Genomic DNA, 18,864 nt, shown 5'->3' with positions numbered 1-18,864 from the left:
TCTAGGAGTGGGGAACAGTCAGTGCAAAGACACTGAGGTGGGAGACGGAGTGTTGTGTATGAGGAGCAGAGACAAGGCTAGTTTGGCAGGGTCACAGTTTAGGATAGGGAGTAATGTCTGCTAAGGTAGGTTAGGGCTAGGTTGTAAAAGGCTTTAAAAACTAAAATGGGAGTCTGTAGTTTATCCTAAAGGCCAACAGCAGGAGCCAGTGGAATTTATTAATAGGGGAGAGACATGGCTAGATCTGTACTTAAGGAAAGTCACTTTGGCATTAGTGTATAGGATGAGCTGAAGTGGTGAGAGATCTAAGACAGGGAGACCAATTAGGAAGCTGATGTGATCATTTAGGTGGGAGGTAATAAGAGCCTGTTGTGTGAAGGAAGAGAAAGAATTGGATAGAGGAGTGGCCATTTTTAGAGAACCGGAACATTTCTGTGTAATGGTTTGATACAGTGTATGACTATCCTCATGTGTTGCTGACGGAGTAGGTTGTGAGCCTTAAGGAGGCTGGGAAGTTGGAGAGTTACATCAACATGATTTTGAAGTTCTCTAGTGTAAGGGTAGAAGTTGAGGAGAGGAACATGGTGAGCCATGAGTTGACCTCCTGACCTAGGGGCCAGTTAACATGATCTGGATTGGGTAGAATATTTTAATACTTTGGCACTCAAAGGAGGAGAGGTTCCTGAGTGGTGATGGTAAATCAGGGTTTCTTAGGTGTGATGAATCTTGTTGGGAACCTGGGTGACACCTATGCACCCCTTCTGAACGTGTTTTTAAATTCATAAAATAAACACAAGATTACAAAGGAAACCAAATATATTGAAACACAGTTATCAAAATATTTTTAAAAACAAGTTCATGGATCCCAGGCTCCGAATCCCTGTGGTAAAAAGAGAATTTAAAAGTGACAGTGGGGAGCATGAAGTGTTCCAACTCTCCCTCTCAGACCAGTTTGTTGGGTGATATTGATAAATGAGTGGGGAAAAGGAGTGATGCAGTTGTCAGTGAGAGGCTACCTCACAGTGAGGGCTAGTAGAGAGAATTGTGATAGATAAAGGTCTGGGACAAAAGAGGAGAAGATATGTTCAGAATGGAACAGGAGTTGCAAGGAGCACAATGGAAGTGGTAAGCAAACAGCCATCACATATGTAATGCTGTTGGCATCAGTAGTCTGAGAAAAGTACCTGTTCTATAAATTATATTTTTTCATTTTTATTTAAAAAAAAATCAACCATTTAAAGTAAATTTTTGTTAATTTTCACTTTCATTGTCCCCATTTCTAGCCTTTTTTCCCTATATAGTACTAACCTTTCTCTTCTAATTTATATAAGCAAACTTAATTATGACATAATATATGTATATTTCAGCAGCGTTGGGTGGGGGTGTTAACTTTTTTTTGTTAATCTCAATGGAAAGGGGGATTAAATTCCAATTTTTGGCTCTTTTATTGGTAGGAACTTTTCAAGGGAAAAGTTTGGGGGTTTTGTGGTTTTTTCCGTTTCCATCGTTGTTACTGTTTATTTTGGGGGCTTTTTTGAGCTCTGTTAACTTTCACTGTACTTCGGCTCATGTAGATCATGCTTCTGTGTATTCATAACATTTGTTTTTTTTTTTATATTGCTGTAATAATCTATTATATTTATGGACCACAGTTCGCTTAGCTATTCCCTAATCAATGAACGTGTACTTTGTTTCCACTTCTTTGCTTTCTCAAAAAGTACTGCTATAAATATATTTTTTTCTTAATACAAGTCACATAAGTGACTTGCCCAAAGTCACACAGCTAGTGAGTGTTATGTGTCTGAGGCCAGATTTGAACTCAGGTCCTCCTGACTCCAGGGCTAGGCCGTCTAGCTGCCCCTGCTGTAACTATTTTGGGATACATGAAGACTTTCTTTTTTTTTTCGGTGGCCTTGCTCAGTTCAGGGGTGTAAGGCTAATAATGCCTTTATAGTATGCCTTTGACTCTAGATTAAAGGGTATGAACATTTTAGACACTTTAATTGCATGATTCCGAACAGCTTTTCAAAATGGATGTACTGATTCACAGTTTCATCAACAATACACTTATGTGCCTATTTTCCCACAACCCTTCAACATAACAATTCTCATTTTTTGTCATTTTTGCCAATTGGCAGGGTGTGAGGTAAAACCTCAGAGTTGTTTTGATTTGTACTTCTCTTAGTGATTGAGAGTTCTTTCATATGGCTAATAATTTGCAGTTCTAAGAATTGATGGTTAATATTTGTAGGCCACTTATCTATTGGAAAATGGCTTTGGTAAGGATCATTTTTTGAAAGGGCAAATTAATCAATGGACTGTAAAATAAATGAAAAATTCTCTTACTTGTGCTTTAGAACAAGTACTAGAGTACCTGGGTTTGAATCCCTCCTCTGCCACTTAGAACCTCCATGACCTTGGGAAAATCAGTGAAATTTCATCTTCAGTTACCTCACCTTTAAAATGAAGGGATTAGATTAGATTAGATTAGATTAGATGATCTCTAAGGTCCTTCTAATTCAAAAATCCTATGATCCTACTTGTATCCTAGAATTCATGTGTGGCTTATACTGACAGCACTATGTAACTGTTATTATCCCTTACTGTCATTTTAGTAGCTATAACCAGCCCCCACTAATGGCATTTTGAGAATTTATTCTATATTATTTTATAGTCTAATTTGATGTGAATCATAATCAATATTGACAGAACATAAAACCATGCAGATTGAATTCAACAAAGATTTATTAATACATATTATATGCTAGCTGTAGGCATTATAAACAGGTAAAGTTACTACTTCATGGAATATAACTTTCATGTAATAGTGGGCTAAAGAGCTTAATCAGGGGTGTTACAATTATACTATGCTTAGTATAATTTAGTATCCTTTAATATTTGTTTATTATCCTTTAATATTTTTATTTAGGAAAAAACCCAAATGATTTAAGAATTGTTTAAATTGTAGATCCACTTAACGATAATCTGTACATAGACTGTAATAACACGATATAGTCTGCTCTTCAAAAAAACTGCTTGTGATTCTCTAAATGTTATTCATTGGTTAAAAAGTTGAACCCTGCATCCTATACCATTCATCCTGCCTCCCTCTTTTTGTTCTCCTTGTTTTAGCCATCATTTAAAAGTTGCTCAGATTTTTACTACTAAAGACACCTTATATCCTTTACTCTTCACCTTTGCTGACTTCTTTTTGCTGTCCAGGCTCTCATCTTATCCTTTGAATAAACTATAGAAATTAGAATGGGTCAGATAGAGTAGTCACACATTGTGTGTGTCAGAAGTATTGTTTGTGTTGTGTAACAGTGTAACGATGGTGTGCTTTTTTTGTCTATCTCCTCCCACCCCTTGACTGCACAAATAAAATTCTGGTTTGAGCAATAAGACTTGTGAGGACCATTAACATTGAATGTATTCAGTATACATTTGATAGTGAAAGGAGTAATTTTCAGTAGTTACAATATAATGTGATCCTAAATTGCTGCCTCATCCATGTGTTAAAAACTATTTAATTTCTAGGAGAAACATTAAATGTATTTTAAAACTTAAAGGCATTTACTCATTTCCCACTTCCACTTGTTGAAAATAACAAAATCCATGTGCTTTCTACAGATTTTTCAAAAATGATAAATTTTCGGGGCAGCTAGGCGGTACAGTGGATAGAGTACTGGTCCTGGAGTCAGGAGGACTTGAGTTCAAATTCAGTCTCAGACCAGACACTTGGCACTGGCTGTGTGACCCTGGGCAAGTCACTTAACCCCAACTGCCTCACCAAAAACAAACAAACAAAAAATAATACTTTATTTTTTTCTTAATTATATGTAAAAACAATTTTAACGTTCTTTTTTTTCACATTTTGAATTCCAAATTCTCTCCCTCCCATCATTGAGAAGGCATGCAATTTGACAAAGGTTATGCATGCATAGTCATGCAAAACACATTTCCATGTAAGTCATGCTGTGAAAGAAAACAGACAAAAAAGCAAACAAGAAAATAAAGAAAAAGTATCTTCTTCAATCTGAATTCAGGCTCCACCAATTCTTTCTCCAGAGATCTTTCCCATAAATTTAAGGGATGGTAAATACATGTGTCTATATAATCATAGTTCCTCAGAATGATTAAGAAAGCCTATTATACTAAGCCAGAGAATGAAGATAAGTGAGAGAATAGCAATGATAAAGGGCAGCTAGGTGGTGCAGTGGATGGAGTGCCAAGCCTATAGTCAGGAAGACTGACCTGGGTTCAGATCCAGCCTCGGACACTTACTAGCTGTGTAACCAGGGGCAAGTCACTTAACCCTGTTTGCCTCAGTTTCCTCATCTGTAAAATGAGCTGGAAGGAAATGGCAAACTACTCCAGTATCTCTGCCAAGAAAATTCCAAATAGGGTTATGAAGAATCAGCCATGACTAAAAAAATGACTGAACAACAAAAAAGCAGTGATAGAGGGGTCAGTCTACTGGAAAATATAGGATGGAATGAGATCACTTGGGTTTGACTTGGCAAGGAGACGGTCTACTTCATGTGAGACAGAGGTAAAGATAGTAGAAGGTATGTTAGTTATATGGGATGAAGAGGGATTAAAAGGAAGATTTGGTGAATAGTCTCAGTTTTTCAAAGTGAAATATAGAGGATTCTCAAAGCTATGTGAGGTTTTAGGAGGGTTGAAAAGGTTTTCTTTAGAAAAGCTGCTATGGTGAGTGAGATAGTGAATCAAGGAGGGAGTTATAAAAGGATTGCCTTACCACAGTGAGGACCTAGTGATGAGATTATGTAACACAATTGGTAATGGACCTCAGCAACATAGTTTTGTTTTGTTTTGTTTTTTTCCTTCAGCTTCATTCAGTAGCATGTGAGTAGGGGCCAAGAGAGCAGATGGTGGGAGTAATCCAAAGCTGAAGTAAACCTTGATGTAAGATTTTTGATAGGAAGATAGAGCAGAGACTTGAGAAGGGGAAAGTTGAATGTATTCACCAGGGGAAATAGATGAGGAAGGGAAAAAGTGTAGGCGTAATAGCCTGGAAAAGAATTGAGAAGTAGAAGCAGGGGTGTGCTAGAGCCAACTTCCTAGGGCTCTCAAGAGCAAATTGCTAGATTTTCAGTGTGAGCATTTACACCTTGAAAATCATCAAAAAAAAAAAAAAAAAAAAGAAAGAAAATCATCAAATGCTACAAATTAAGGCTTGATTTAAATTTGCTTTCTTAATTATCTAGACTTAAGAAAATGTTAATTATGCAGATTAAACTTTAGAAGTTTGGAGGGGAAAGCCAGTTCTATATTGTCCATCTTTGTAATGACAGTGCCACCCTTATTAATCTGAATGTTAAAGGCTAAATTCAACTATAAAATCAAGTCAAATTCACTTATACTATTGCTGATGATTCTTATTGGGTAGATTATCTACTTTGTTTGCAGCAAATCCCTACTTTATAAAGGAGTATGGAAGGAAGACACTGCTTTTTTGTCACTTCTCTTCTTTAACTCCTTCTTTTGACATCATTCCATTTGTTGACCTTTATGAATAATTCCTCAAAATGGGAAGGATGTTTGAAATAGTCTGTGTTCAAACTAGGGACAGCTTTACAAAAAAGATTTTTGAAATTTCTTCTCTAATAAGAAGTATAGTGTGAGTCAACACAGCGAGAAAACTCAAAAGGCAGTTGGGTTTCAGCTAGTACTTTGAATCAAAGGGGCTGCTGTTCATCCCCAGCAAGGAATGGAGAACAGAGTGGAACTGATCCTGGGGCAGATTGGGAAACCAAAGAAATCTTCCAAATTTTAATGACTTTATACTTAGTGTAGTGTGATTGCAAATTCCAGAATATCAAATTATAGTTCTATTTGAATGTAAGTACCAAAGTGCGTTCCTTTTTGTATTTTTCATTTCTATTATTTATTACCACAAATAATCAGTGTACATGCGAAGAAAGGCATCTCAAAATATTTGGCTCATATGGATTATAGGACAACTCAGACATCAAATATATTCTGACTATACTAGTTGTGTTTTGGTATAATGGTGCTACCTTATTATGCCACTATTTCTTGTGAAAACATTTAACTAAAACATTTGTAAGGTGAATATTTGGGTTTTATTTTTGTGTTTTGTATTTAGATTTTGTCAAACACACTGAATTTCTAGAAGCCATAAGTACCGCTTTAAGGACTCTGTTGCAGATAATGGCATCCAAGAACATTTCTCAGGTGAGATTTTTTTCTTTTTGTTTAAAATTTGGGGTGATCTGGAAGGTATTTGTTACATATACAAGCAAAGTTTAATGCTTTATTTCTGTAGTTTTAATGATCTTACTAGCAAATTCTTGGAAGCAGAGAACTGTTAGAAAAAATAAATCTAGCATTTATATAACATGTTGAGGTTTGCAAAGCCTGAGATCACACAACTTGTAAGAGTTTGAGGCAAGATGCAAGTGGTCTTGACTTTTATTCCAGTTATCTGTTCACTGTGTCACCTAGCTTCTGGCTTTACAAATAGTCATTGGGATCATGGGATCATTAGCCCAGTAATGCTTTGTGCTTGGTGGTGATAAATGGTGGTTGGTAATAAAAAAAAAAAATCATGATTTTGCCCTTCTCCTTATCCTAATCCCTTGTTATTCCTGGAAGAGGGTAGGCAAGGAGAAATTATATTTCGAGTATTGAATGGCCAAACTACTTGCCTTTTAAAGGCATCTATGACCAATTTAATAATTTATTATGTGGAAGTTGTGTTGTAATAGTTAAGTTTGGTAAATTTTTCTGTTGATTTGTTTTTTTATAATGGAATGTGATTTTGCTATTGAAATGAAGAAATGGAAAAAAATTAATCAGGATGAAATATTTAATGTGTGTCATTTTTTGTTACATATTGTAGAGAATGGAATTTTAAAAATTCTAAAACATCACTAGCCTGGGGTTTTAATCAGACTTTAAGTTAGAGAGGATCACAAATGATAACTATTTTTTAAATTAACCATTTTTTAAAATCTTCTCTGGAATTATAAATAATTATATTAGCTGATACTAGTTTGTTTTTCTTCTTTTTACTTCTATTAAAGAAAAAAACAGGTGGAAGGTTTATAAACGCAATTGACAGAGTAACTGTAGAGTACCTGAAGACTAATTGAATATTACTTTGGTAACTGACTGTGCTAACTTTTAAAGAAAATACTACATCAGTTTGTGAGAGCAAGACTTCTGAATTTGTTAGTCCAATATTTGTTGTTTGAGGTTCTTCTTATTTAAAATAAATTGATTTTTTAATATGCATTTATAATCTGTCCCTACTTTCCTCTCCCCTTCCCCTGATTGAACAAAAAAAAGAAAAAAATTCCCATCATGAACATACATGGTCAAGGAAAACAAATTCCCACAATTGCCATACCTGAAAATGTATATCTCTCTCTACATCTTAAGTTTACCTCTCTGACAGGAGGTGAGTGGTTTGTTTCATCTTCATCAAGTCTTTTGATTTGTCATTATACCAATCAGAATTCCAAAGCCTTTCAAGAGTTTTTTTCTCTATAATATGGTTGTCACATAAAATTTTTTCCTAGTGCTGCTCACTTTGCCCTGAATCACTTCATAAAAGTTTTCCTGCTTTCCTCAGAAATTATCCATTTGATCATTTCTTATGGCACAGTAATATTCCATTCCATTTATAAACCACGATTTGTTTAACCATTTCCCAATAGGACACTCTCTTAGTTTCCGGTTTTTGGGGTTGCTATGAAAAGAGTTGCTATAAATTATTTTGTACATTTATGTCCTTTTCTTCTTTCTTTGATTTCTTTGGGGTTCAGACCTAGTAATGGTATAGCTGGGTCAAAGACTATGCATGGTTTTAGAAACTTTTAGGGCACAGTTCCAAATTGCTTTCCAGAATGGCTGGACCAGTTCACAGTTCTTCCAGTGCACTAATGTGCCAGTTTTCCCATAGTCTTTCCAGTATTTGGCCTTTTCCTTTTTTGTTATCTTTGCCAATCTGATGGGTGGGACCTTAAAATTTCTTAAATTATTAGTGATTTAAAACAGTTTTTTCATATAGTTGTTGGTAACTTGGATTTCTTTGAAAATAGCCTGTTTTCAGGATACTGTTCATATATCCTTTGACCATTTAATCTGTTTGGAAGTGGCTCTTAGTCTAATAAATTTGAATTAGTTCTTTATATATCTTGCATGTAAGACCTTATTAGAGAAATTTGCTATACCTATTTTCCTTATAATTTTAACATATAATTTGTGCAGATACTTTTAAATTTGATATTATCAAAATTGTCCATTTTATCCTGTGGTCCTCTCTATTGCTAGTCTATGAACACTTCCTCTCTATAGATTTGAAAGATAATTTCTTCTTTTCTCTTCGTATTTATTTATGATGTGCTCTTATATATGGAGGTCATGTATCCATTTGGATCTTTTAAAAATATATGTGAGTTTATTGGCCTGAACCTAATTTTTGCCAGACTGCTCTTCAGTTTCCCTCAAAGTTTTTGTCGGGTAGTGATTCTTTCCCCCAGTAGATGGGCTCTTTGGATTTATCAAATATTATACTACTACTGTTTGTTTGCTTCTGTATGATAGCTACTTAATCTGTTTAACTGATCAAGCTCTTAGTTTTTAAATCAGTGCCAAATAATTTTAATGATTAATGCTTTGAGTATAGTTTGAGATCTTCCCGTTAATTTTCATTGTGAACTTTTAAGATTCTTGACCTTTTTGTTCTTCCATGTGAATTTTGGTATTTTTTCTAGCTCTATGAAATATTCCTTTGGCAGTTTGATTGACACAACACTGAATAAGTTAATTTAGGTCATATTATTGGATTTTTTTATATTGGCTTGACATGTGAATAATGTTTCCCTAATTATTTAATTCTTTATTTCTTTTTAATTTTAATTAATTTCTTTCTAGTTTTCAACATTCACTTCTATAAGATTTTGAGTTCCAAATTTTCTCCCCATCCTTCCCCTTCCAAAGACAGCATGCAATTTGATATAGGCTCTACATATACATTCATGTTAAACCTATTTTCACATTAGTCATGTTGTAAAGAAGAATTAGAACCAATGGAAGAAACTATGAGAAAAAAGAAACAAAAAAAGAGAGAGAGAACAAATAATATGCTTAAATCTGCATTCAGACTCCATAGTTCTTTTTCTGGATGTGGATAGCATTTTCCATCATGAGTCTTGGAGTTGTCTTAGATTCTTGCATTGCTAAGAAGAGATAAGTCTATCAAAGTTAGTCATTGCATTCTATCTTTATTTCTGCAAAGAGTATTTTATAGTTGGTTTAATATGGTTCTTAGGTATATCCTAGTAGATACATTCCTCTATGCTTTATAGCTTCTGTAGTTATTTTGAATAGAATTTCTCAGCGCTTCCTACTGGATTTTGTTGGTGACAGTAGTCCCAGCACAAGTTGACAAGGACCTGAATTAGGGAAAGGGAATTGAGATGAGGTGATGACACATGATTGAAAGTGAGTGTGATGAAAAATCAAAGGTTATCTCTGAAATGACAAACATCAACCAGAATGAGGAACCTTGGAGCAGAGATTCATTTTTTGGAAAACAGAACAATTTTCATTTTGGACATGCCAAGTTTGAAGTGTGTATATGACACCCAAGTGTTTGGAAATGCCTAGCTAATAGTAATATGTGGAACTCAGAGCCTCCGATTTCTGTTGAAATTGTTAACACTCAGATATTGGTTTTGTAGATATTGGTTTTATTGTTGGGACTGATATTAACCATGTAAACTTAGACAAGTCATTCTGGAAGCCAAGTCATGTGGAAAGTCTGGGTTTCAGTAAATTGAGGAAAATAATCTGTCATTTTCATAAGATTGCCTGTGAAAGTGCTTTGAAAAAAATCCTGTATAGTATTATACAAACATAGTGGACTGCACTTCAAAAACCTGACCAACCCTTTTGCAGTTGTAAGCATTTGGTCAGTTGGTATAGATATCTTAGCCCAAATCCATTACAACTGGAAAAATAATTCAAAGCTGACATTCAGCTAGTAGTGATGATTTCATTTAACAAGTTTCCTCTTTATATGTAAAGATTTTAAACTCCCAGGCAGCTGGAACTGTTTGGTAAACCCATCATCTTCAGCACCTCATATGTTGAAGGTACTAGGTACTCTGCTGTTGCTATGACACTGACCATATGTTAAAACAGTTAAATTCTTAACTTTTTTTTTTAATCATAGATCCCTTTGGCAGTATCGTGAAATCTGTGAACCACTTCTTAGTATAATGTTTTTAAATACATAAAATACATAGGATTACAAAGAAAATCAAGTGTATTAATATAGTTATTAAAATATTTTTTTTAAAAACACTGAAATTCATGGACTCCAGATTAAGAATCTCCCTTTAGATTTTGATCCTCTGATGATAGTAGAGAATACTTTTTTGTCCTTCACTTTGCCTTATCCAAGAATTTGGTACTGAAATGCTCAGATTTCAGTGGTTAGGGTCTTTTCTCAGAATCTATACTTTAAGTCTAAATTGAGGAAAATGAATCCAAATGACTTGGAAATGAATTTGATTTGATTGGGTGCTTCTTATTTGGTACTTCACTTTATCTTTTAAAAAATATTTTATTGAGAGGGGCAGCTAGGTGACGCAGTGGATAGTGCACCAGCCCTGGAGTCAGGAAGACTTGAGTTCAAATGTGGTCTCAGAAACATAACAAGCACTAGCTGTGTGACCCAGGGCAAGTCACTTAACCCCATTGCCTAGCTCCCCCCCAAAATTTTTTTTTTATTGAAAGGTCAGGTGACTTGTTCATAGTTAGATAATTTAGATATACTAGAGGCAAGATACAAAGCCACATCTTCAAATCCAACACAGCAGTTTCTCTACTGTGCTGTTTAAAATATTTCTAATATACCTAAGGCATAATTTGAGAATCAGCAGAAAAGAAGGGCTTATGAAAAATAATATGGGGAGGGGGCAGCTAGGTGGCACAGTGGATAGAGCACCGGCCCTAGAGTCAGGAGGACCTGAGTTCAAATCTGGCCTGAGACCGAACACTTGACACTTACTAGCTGTGTGACCTTGGGCAAGTCACTTAACCCCAGTTGCCAAAAAAACAACAACAACAACAAAAAATAATAATATGGGATAAAACCTTGTGTAAGTTTATGAATATGTTAGTATTGGTATTGGCAATACCTGCAAAGTTCTAGATAGTCAAATAAATTGCTTAATGAGGAATCTGCTTTTTTGATTCCCTGGATTCTTAATTAGTATACAGTAGCTTCACAGCAAGTGGTTCCTGTCTGTCTTGTAAAAGTGTGTTTATGAAATCTAATGTCAAGTCTGCCTTGCCCTAAACTGTTGAAGTTGACTGAACTTAACATAAAATTGTATCTTCCCTACTATATCTCAACAGTGCATGACTCCTGAGCAGCTGATGTCATTATGTGAAGCTGGGATTCATAGCAGTAATGTTGGTGTTAGAGTAAATGTTGTTAGTATTTTAGGAATCACGGGCTGTGTCCTAGCCAAAGAAGATGGTACACTTGAAACACTGAAGGTAAAATATATTTCTAGACTAAGATGCTAGTTTTGAAATTCATAGTATTAGTTACCTAAAGCACTGAGAAGGTATGACATGGCCCACACAACTGGGGTGTAGGTTGGTGGTGGGACTTCAACTCTGGCATTCTTAACTCCAAGGACAGCTTATCCATTGTACCATTGCTGCAGCTTTTAAATATATCTTCACAATTCATTCTGCTGCTTCTCTGAATGAAGGTGTAGAAATCGTAAAAGGCTGTATTTCTTTCATTTGAAGTTTAAGAAGAAAATTTTGGTTTTTGATAATCCTTTAGTGTTTTCTATAGGTTTTTTTTTATTTCAAGCAGTAGAACAATTTGGCATAGTTGTGGGAAAGGTTGACATTTTTTAAGCACCTGTTAAAGGTCTATAATCATAGTTTAGAAAGATAAAAGTATATTATGTGTAACTTTGTTTATTCCCAAAACTATCATCCTTGGCTTAGAGATATGAAAGCCGATGGGGAAATGATTTTAATTTTGTAACTTTTAAAATGAGGAGGGGCAAAGGTATGTGAAAATAAAGCTTTAGTGAAAAATGTTTGTGGTCCTTGTTTTTCTCTCTGGGGAGGGTTCAAAGATTGTTGGAGTTGGAAGGGGCCTTATCTAGTTTACCAGATGATAAGTCCTAAATCCAGAGAGGGGAAAGTAACTTGCTTGAGAGGTGATTTGGACAATAAGATAATAAGAACCACAACTCAGAACCACATCATCTGATTATAAGTCCAATATTCTTCCTTATATACCCACAGCTCTTAGACTTTTACATCTCTAGTTCTTTTAAGAGTATTAAATATTTTTCAAACAATTTTATATGCAGTATTATTCTTATTATATGTACTTTTAAAATAGTTTCAAATCGTTTTAGGAGTGTAACCCTTGGATGTTGAATAATTCTGTTTTGTTTCAGACTATTGGAAAATTTCTTCTTGAAGTGGCCACCAAAGATTCTTCTCTTGTAGTAGCTGGAGAAACTCTAGATGCCATCTTTGATGTTTTTGCAGATGGTAAAGAGGCTGAAAAGGCAGCAGTTGAGATCAAATTATTGTCTGCCCTAAAAGAATTCCAGCCAGTTTTCAAAATGAAGGTATGTAATAACCCTGTTCTTAGAATCCCTTGAGTTTCAACATGCTATGGGCATATGGCTTAACAGCCATAATCATGTATTTTAGTAGGCATGTATATGACAAATTAGAGCATAGGATCCTTATATTGGATTGATTAATTCTCAGCTGATCACACATGTGTTTATTAATACATTTCTGTTGACCAGCCAACTAGTAGATATTCCATGGAGTACTTATTAGATCTTTCTTGCCAAAAGCAGGGGAAGATTATGGTTGGGAAGGTTATTTTCTTGCCATTTCTAACATTGTGGTAAAATGACTCAGACTTAAGTCATGTTTGTACTCTAATTCATTATTTGTTTGACATCATGGAAAAGTGGCTTAGGGTTTAACAGTTTAACAATGTTATGGTGTAGACTAAGTTCATCATAATTAGTAATTTAATTTTGTCTTCTATTTTGCATTTAAAGAAAAGGGTAAGTAATCTGAAGCTACTTAACTCTGTCTTTTGCATATTTGTTTAGTGAGAATCACCCAGACAAACACTAAATCCCTTTTTCCTTTGAGTATTCCTAATATTAAAGATTATTTCTTTCTCTTGCATAAAATCTTTATGAAGTTACAATAAGTTGTAATTTAGAATGTAAAGAACTCTTACATGTGGAACAGTTTTGTTCCTTTTTTTTGTTTGTTTTGTTTTGAGTTTTATTTCTTTTAAACCCTTGGTGAAAACAGGAGGGGAAATGAGGATTCTATAAGGTTAACTTATTTCTGTTTCCTACAAGTGTTCTTCTTAATATTGTGAGAAGCACCTGTTCTTTAGAATTCACTAAAATAAGTAAGTTTATTTTAATGTAACTTGGATTTTAACCATAATTTTTCAGTATATAGATTCATTGAGAACTATTTTAAGATGTTGTACCCAAACTATCTAGTATTAAACTAGATTCAGTACTAGTGAAATTTATTTTAAATGTTTTCATTTTCAGTTACTAATAGGTATATAAGCCACTGAACTTTTAAGTACTTTAGCATCTATTTTTTCCAGTTTATAAAATAGAAACAAAAACTTTTTCAAACAGAGTTTAATTTTTTAGTAAAACAAAATTATGTTTGCTGTATGTTGTTTCCTTCAGAGTATCAAGAACTCACTTTCAGAAAAGGAATTGATAGGGAAAAAAAATATAACTCTAAGAATCACTTTTGCTAAATGAAACTTTATATATAATAAGCCTCATGGAATTGTAATTTTAAATTCAAGATTATGTACAAATTTTTTTTTATTTTTCCCAGAACAATAGCATAGATAGCTTCCTTGTGTTGATATTTTGGTTGGAGTACAAGGCATTCAGAAACATAAAATTTAAGTCACGAAAGGGCAGTTAGTTAAATCTCCACATTTCTTTTACAGATATGGAAGTTGAAGCTTAGGAAAATTCATTGACATGCTTAAGAACACATAGCTCATTAGTAGCAGAGCTTAGATTAGAACTCAGATAGCTTAGTGCCTAATCTAACCCTAACTTGAAGAAAAGGTTAACTGACAAATACTGACCAGTAGCACATACACATTTAAGAATGGGATTCCCTGAACACACATACATACCTTGTACTAACTATAAATAATTTTTCAACACCACAAGGCGAAGATTGGTCAGATGATTTTTTTTTTTAAACCATAAAACATGTAAGCTTATAGGTTGAGCTGGACACCCAATCCTACTTCTTGACTTCTTGGCAGCATTTAGCACTGTTGGCTACTTTCTCTTCCCTGGATTTTTGTAATGATGCTGTCTTCTGGTTCATAGAATCCCTAGCTTTCAAACTTGTGCCTACTCCTACAAGAAACCAGTTTTGATCCTACCAGTTCTAGAAATTTGCATATATTTTGTCTTCTTGGGGTGGAAATACATCTTCCTCTTGCATTCGAGATCTAGTATCTCTTGCTTGTCCGCAGGGTAACAGGAGTTATAAAGATCTAGTGCTTGTAATTTAACATTAAAATCTCTCCATTAATCATATTGAGGCTATGTAGGTTGGCGATTTTATTTTTTTTTTCAGTATTCTAAATTTTCCTAACACGAAACATTTTCAGTTTTAAGAGAAAAAAATTTAAGGCTTTACATATACAACAAAAGTAAACTGTTTTGGGAACATATTACTAATCTTAATTTTAAACCGTTATCTACACTGCATTTTCAAATCACTAAACAGTTTATTGAATAGTAGTGGCCAACTTAATCCTTCTTAAAAAAAAAAAAAGGCAAACAATTTTGTTTCTGGAGTATTTTATTAACCACTCTAAGTTCAAGCTCATGTTTCTGTGAAATGGCACTGTGTAAAATGAAACCACAGTTGCATTAAACATTCTTCATTAAATGTTTTAGCCCCAAATTGCATTAAACGAAATACACTGCTTTCTAACAAAGAACTCTCTAGAGGTTAGAATATGCTTGAGGTTAAACACTGAAATTGAATACTGGCAATGGTATTAGCCAGATGTCCATGATGCTCTGTTTCTCATGGTTATGAAGCTGTTTATGCTATGTAACAGTCTGTTTCACTGCTAATGCACCACTGACTTTGCAAGTGTAATTTTGAAGGTACTACTTTTGAGCTTTAAATGCCTCAACTGTACTGTCATATTTAGAGGAGGAAACTGGAGATACCCATAGTCTAGTAGCTGTCATGTCAAAGATTTCTCCACTATGTTTATAGTAGTCATATTTTTCTTAGTTAAATGATTGTCACTTATAACAAATCTTCCTCTTTTTTTCCCCAATTATAGCTTCGAAAAGAAGGAAGAGGAAAATGTAGTACAGATCAACTCTGTGTTCTCGACAATGTGAAAATGAACTTGAGAAGATTTATTGCTTATCAGGAGACTGTAGAGAAAAGACTAACTTCTTGAACTACCAGAGAACTGATTCTTTTAATTCATTTTAATTGCTGCAAAACGTTTCTTATTGCACAACAGACTTTTACTTTATCTCAAATGTCACATATATTTTAGAATATATTCCGTTTTTAAAAATTAACTTCATATTTGCAGTCCTTAAATATTTTAAGTGGCAGGAATATGTTTTTAATGCATTTGGTAAGTTCTACACAGTTTGATACCGTGCTTTAAAATATTTTGTTGTGGATAGTCATTATTTCACAGGGAAAGTGGTATTTTAAAGGAATTGGATAGTTTTTAACTAAACTGTGAGAATGAAGAAACCACTGAATGATCATGTTTAAATGAATTTTGCAAAATCGATTCTATCCCCTCAACAGCAGTATTTATGGTAGGAAGTTAATATCATTTCCTAAATCTTTGAAATAGAAACCTGTAGAAGAGCAAATTATTGCCTGAGCCATCTCAATTATGTTCACCTTTTCTGAATTTGTGATCTGATTCACTTTGGGGTTTACAATTAAATAAGTTAATAGTAGTGTATGCAGTAATTATGAGAATTTGATAAAGCATCTAATTAAAAGTATATTATTAACTTCACCCCTTCAATTCACTGTCCTTAGGAAATAGAGGAGGTGGGGGGGTGTAATTTTTTGTTTTTGGAAAAACTTCATATTGAAACTATACGGAGATCTAATAACGTGGATGTTTCAGGCTTTCGATAATTTGAACTTTGAATATCTACTCATTAATGTATATAGCATTTTTTTAAAGATACATAAGGTATATAGTAGAGCTTCTCAGCCTTTTTTTCTGAAGAGTACCAACTTTTTCTCAAGTCCTGTTTGAGACTAGAGAATAGGAAGATGAGGATTTACAGTTGCTGGGTAGTGAGACGTGCAGAGAGAGGACTGGCTGCTAACAGATAGCCGTTTTCCTCTGGTGGAGAAAGAAGGGCATGGTAGCAACATCTCTTTTGGAGATAAATGTCTATATCAAATCTTAACTGTTCAAGCACAGTTACTCTATTAGGAAGTGATAATGGACAGAATATTAATTTTTATTAGCTAGTTTTATAGCTTTGTAAAATTAGCTCCTGGTGATTTCCACATTTCATTTATACTATGCCTTCTTTTACAGTATTTACATGCATAATTCAGATTTCTTGTAGATAAGGTGAAGAAAGTAGATTTGGATATTGGATGATGAAGATAGAGAATATTCAATAAATGAATTGTATGACATAAGTATGTTTCCAAAAATACATTTTTCTTTTGATTTGCATCATTTTGTAGTGATGTTATATTGTGGTCTTCAGTATTTATATGTACTTGTTACCACTGAACCTGTAACCTGTGAACCTGTAAATACATTGCTGGACCCAGAAATTGATTTGCTATAAAGGAGGAGGTTGAGTAAGTTAAATTGATTAAATTTTTTTCAAGAGGGTGAAGGTATTTGAACCCTGACCAATGACTATTTCAATTTGTTTTGGTGCCTTTTAACTTAGAACATCCCAACTGAATTGAAAAGGAAGATATTTAAATCTTTTATATCTGAAGCTGTTTATGCAACAGAATTTGCAGAACAGTAAAATTTTATTTTACTGGTATAGTACTACGAGTATAGGAGGGCAGTATGACAATGCAAATGGACATTGTTCATTTGTAGATCGTTTAGAGGAACCCACTGGCATTTGTGATGAGATGAGAGAGAGCGTGAGTGAGTGTGTGTGTGTGTGTGTGTGTGTGTGTGTGTGTGTGTGTGTGTGTGAGACATACAAACTAAAGATCTCTCAAGGAAGTATACTAAAGAGATACAGAGATATATAGATGAATATTTTGGGTTTTAGAAGACTTTCTTTCAGGTATAATTTTAAGAAAATAAGTTCCCCATACTTGAATTATCTTAAATGATGTGAGTGTATTTTAAAAAATCAGAGTGTAAAACAAGGAATAAGAATCACTATGCTGTGGCTTTTAACCTTGAGCTTTTTTGCTCAGTAAGAGGAAGGGGGGGAATTTTTTAATAGAATTAGGTTTTGAAACTGTCGATTTAAATTTCCCCATCTTTTCAATTTTATTATTGTTTAATATTTCATAGATATATGTGTGAATTGTGAAGACAGGTAAGGTTCATTTCTGTACAATATTCCTGCTCATTTCTGTTGTCAGATATATTTTATGCCCATTTAAAAGTGCATCAATCCAATACCTGACTATATTAAATCTGATTATTGTTGTTCAGGTGTTTTAATAATGTCTGATTCTTTGTGACCCCATTTGAGGTTTTCTTGGCAGATACTGGAGTGGTTTGCCATTTCCTTCTCCAGCTCATTTTTCAGATGAGGAAACTGAGGCAAAAAGGTTAGTGACTTGCCCAGGGTCACACAACTAGGAAGTGTCTTGAGACCAGATTTGAGCTCAGGAAGATATATCTTCCTGACTTCAGGCCCTGTGTTCTCTCCACCACCTAGCTGCCCCACATTAAATCTACATGCAAGTTATACTCTGTTCAGAGAATCTCTGATTCATCCTTTATTTTATTGTCTTGTAAATAAAACCTGCCATTGCCTTTAACTGCAAGTTAACTTGTCTAACTTCCCAGTTTAAAACTAGTACTTCTTATTAAGTCTCTAAGAAAAATGGAGAGGTAAATTTTTTAATTGATGGTAAAAGCATTCAGAACTAAACAATAGCAGTTTCTTTTAAGCAGCCTTAACAATCTTTATGTGGTATTTTAGAAAAAGAATTCTTGATTCCATCTCTTTGCCTATTGCTGTCAGTTTTTAACATGATCATAATATAATAAAAGAACAAGCCTGTTCTCATGAACCTGGGAAGTTATTTCATCTTAAGTAGATTTTCAAATAATTCTTAACAAATAAAGATAAAGCTTTGCTCATTATAGAGGTAACTTTTCTTGACTTTTTCTCTGAGATGGCAGTGTTAAACATTGGGTTTTCTTTTTCCTTAACTGTGATCTGAACAATTGAGTTGCCCAATCCATTGGACCTAATCTCAAACCATTTGAAATGGGGCTCTCTGTTCTGTAGACATATGTAAGACTTAATACAAGAGGACCAAGATCAAAAATATCTTTGTAACCTAATGCTAGGTTTATTTTAGAGTTTGTCATAAGTGCCAAAATTCAGTTAAATATCATGAATATGTTGACAATCCAGAGCATACCTCTATCATGAATTGAAGGAAAGGGCTACCTGTTAAAGAAAACTGATTTCTTTATATGGACATCATTTCCCCAAAACAAGTGCTGGCCTAGTTACATCTTTTCCTACTTCTTGCTTTTAC

The 18,864-nt window shown here is 34.1% G+C and overlaps 1 protein-coding gene across 1 annotated transcript in view; it reads left to right on the top strand.

Moving 5' to 3' along the window:
• The window catches only part of HEATR3 (HEAT repeat containing 3), a 39,180-nt gene extending 21,332 nt beyond the window's left edge, over window positions 1-17,848 (top strand). The window contains exons 12-15 of the mRNA XM_027869518.1: window positions 6,134-6,222; window positions 11,422-11,565; window positions 12,498-12,674; window positions 15,443-17,848. Of these exons, the coding sequence (XP_027725319.1) occupies window positions 6,134-6,222; window positions 11,422-11,565; window positions 12,498-12,674; window positions 15,443-15,565 (533 nt within the window). The 3' untranslated portion in view covers window positions 15,566-17,848. The remainder of the gene's footprint in view (window positions 1-6,133; window positions 6,223-11,421; window positions 11,566-12,497; window positions 12,675-15,442) is intronic.
• The last annotated feature ends 1,016 nt before the right edge of the window (window positions 17,849-18,864 follow it).

This window comes from Vombatus ursinus, unplaced genomic scaffold (assembly GCF_900497805.2).
Source record: "Vombatus ursinus unplaced genomic scaffold, bare-nosed wombat genome assembly UNPS02014793.1, whole genome shotgun sequence".
NCBI classification, from domain to species: domain Eukaryota; kingdom Metazoa; phylum Chordata; class Mammalia; order Diprotodontia; family Vombatidae; genus Vombatus; species Vombatus ursinus.
The sequence above is the reverse complement of the archived record's forward strand: the minus strand, read 5'-3'. Positions and strand labels throughout refer to the sequence as shown.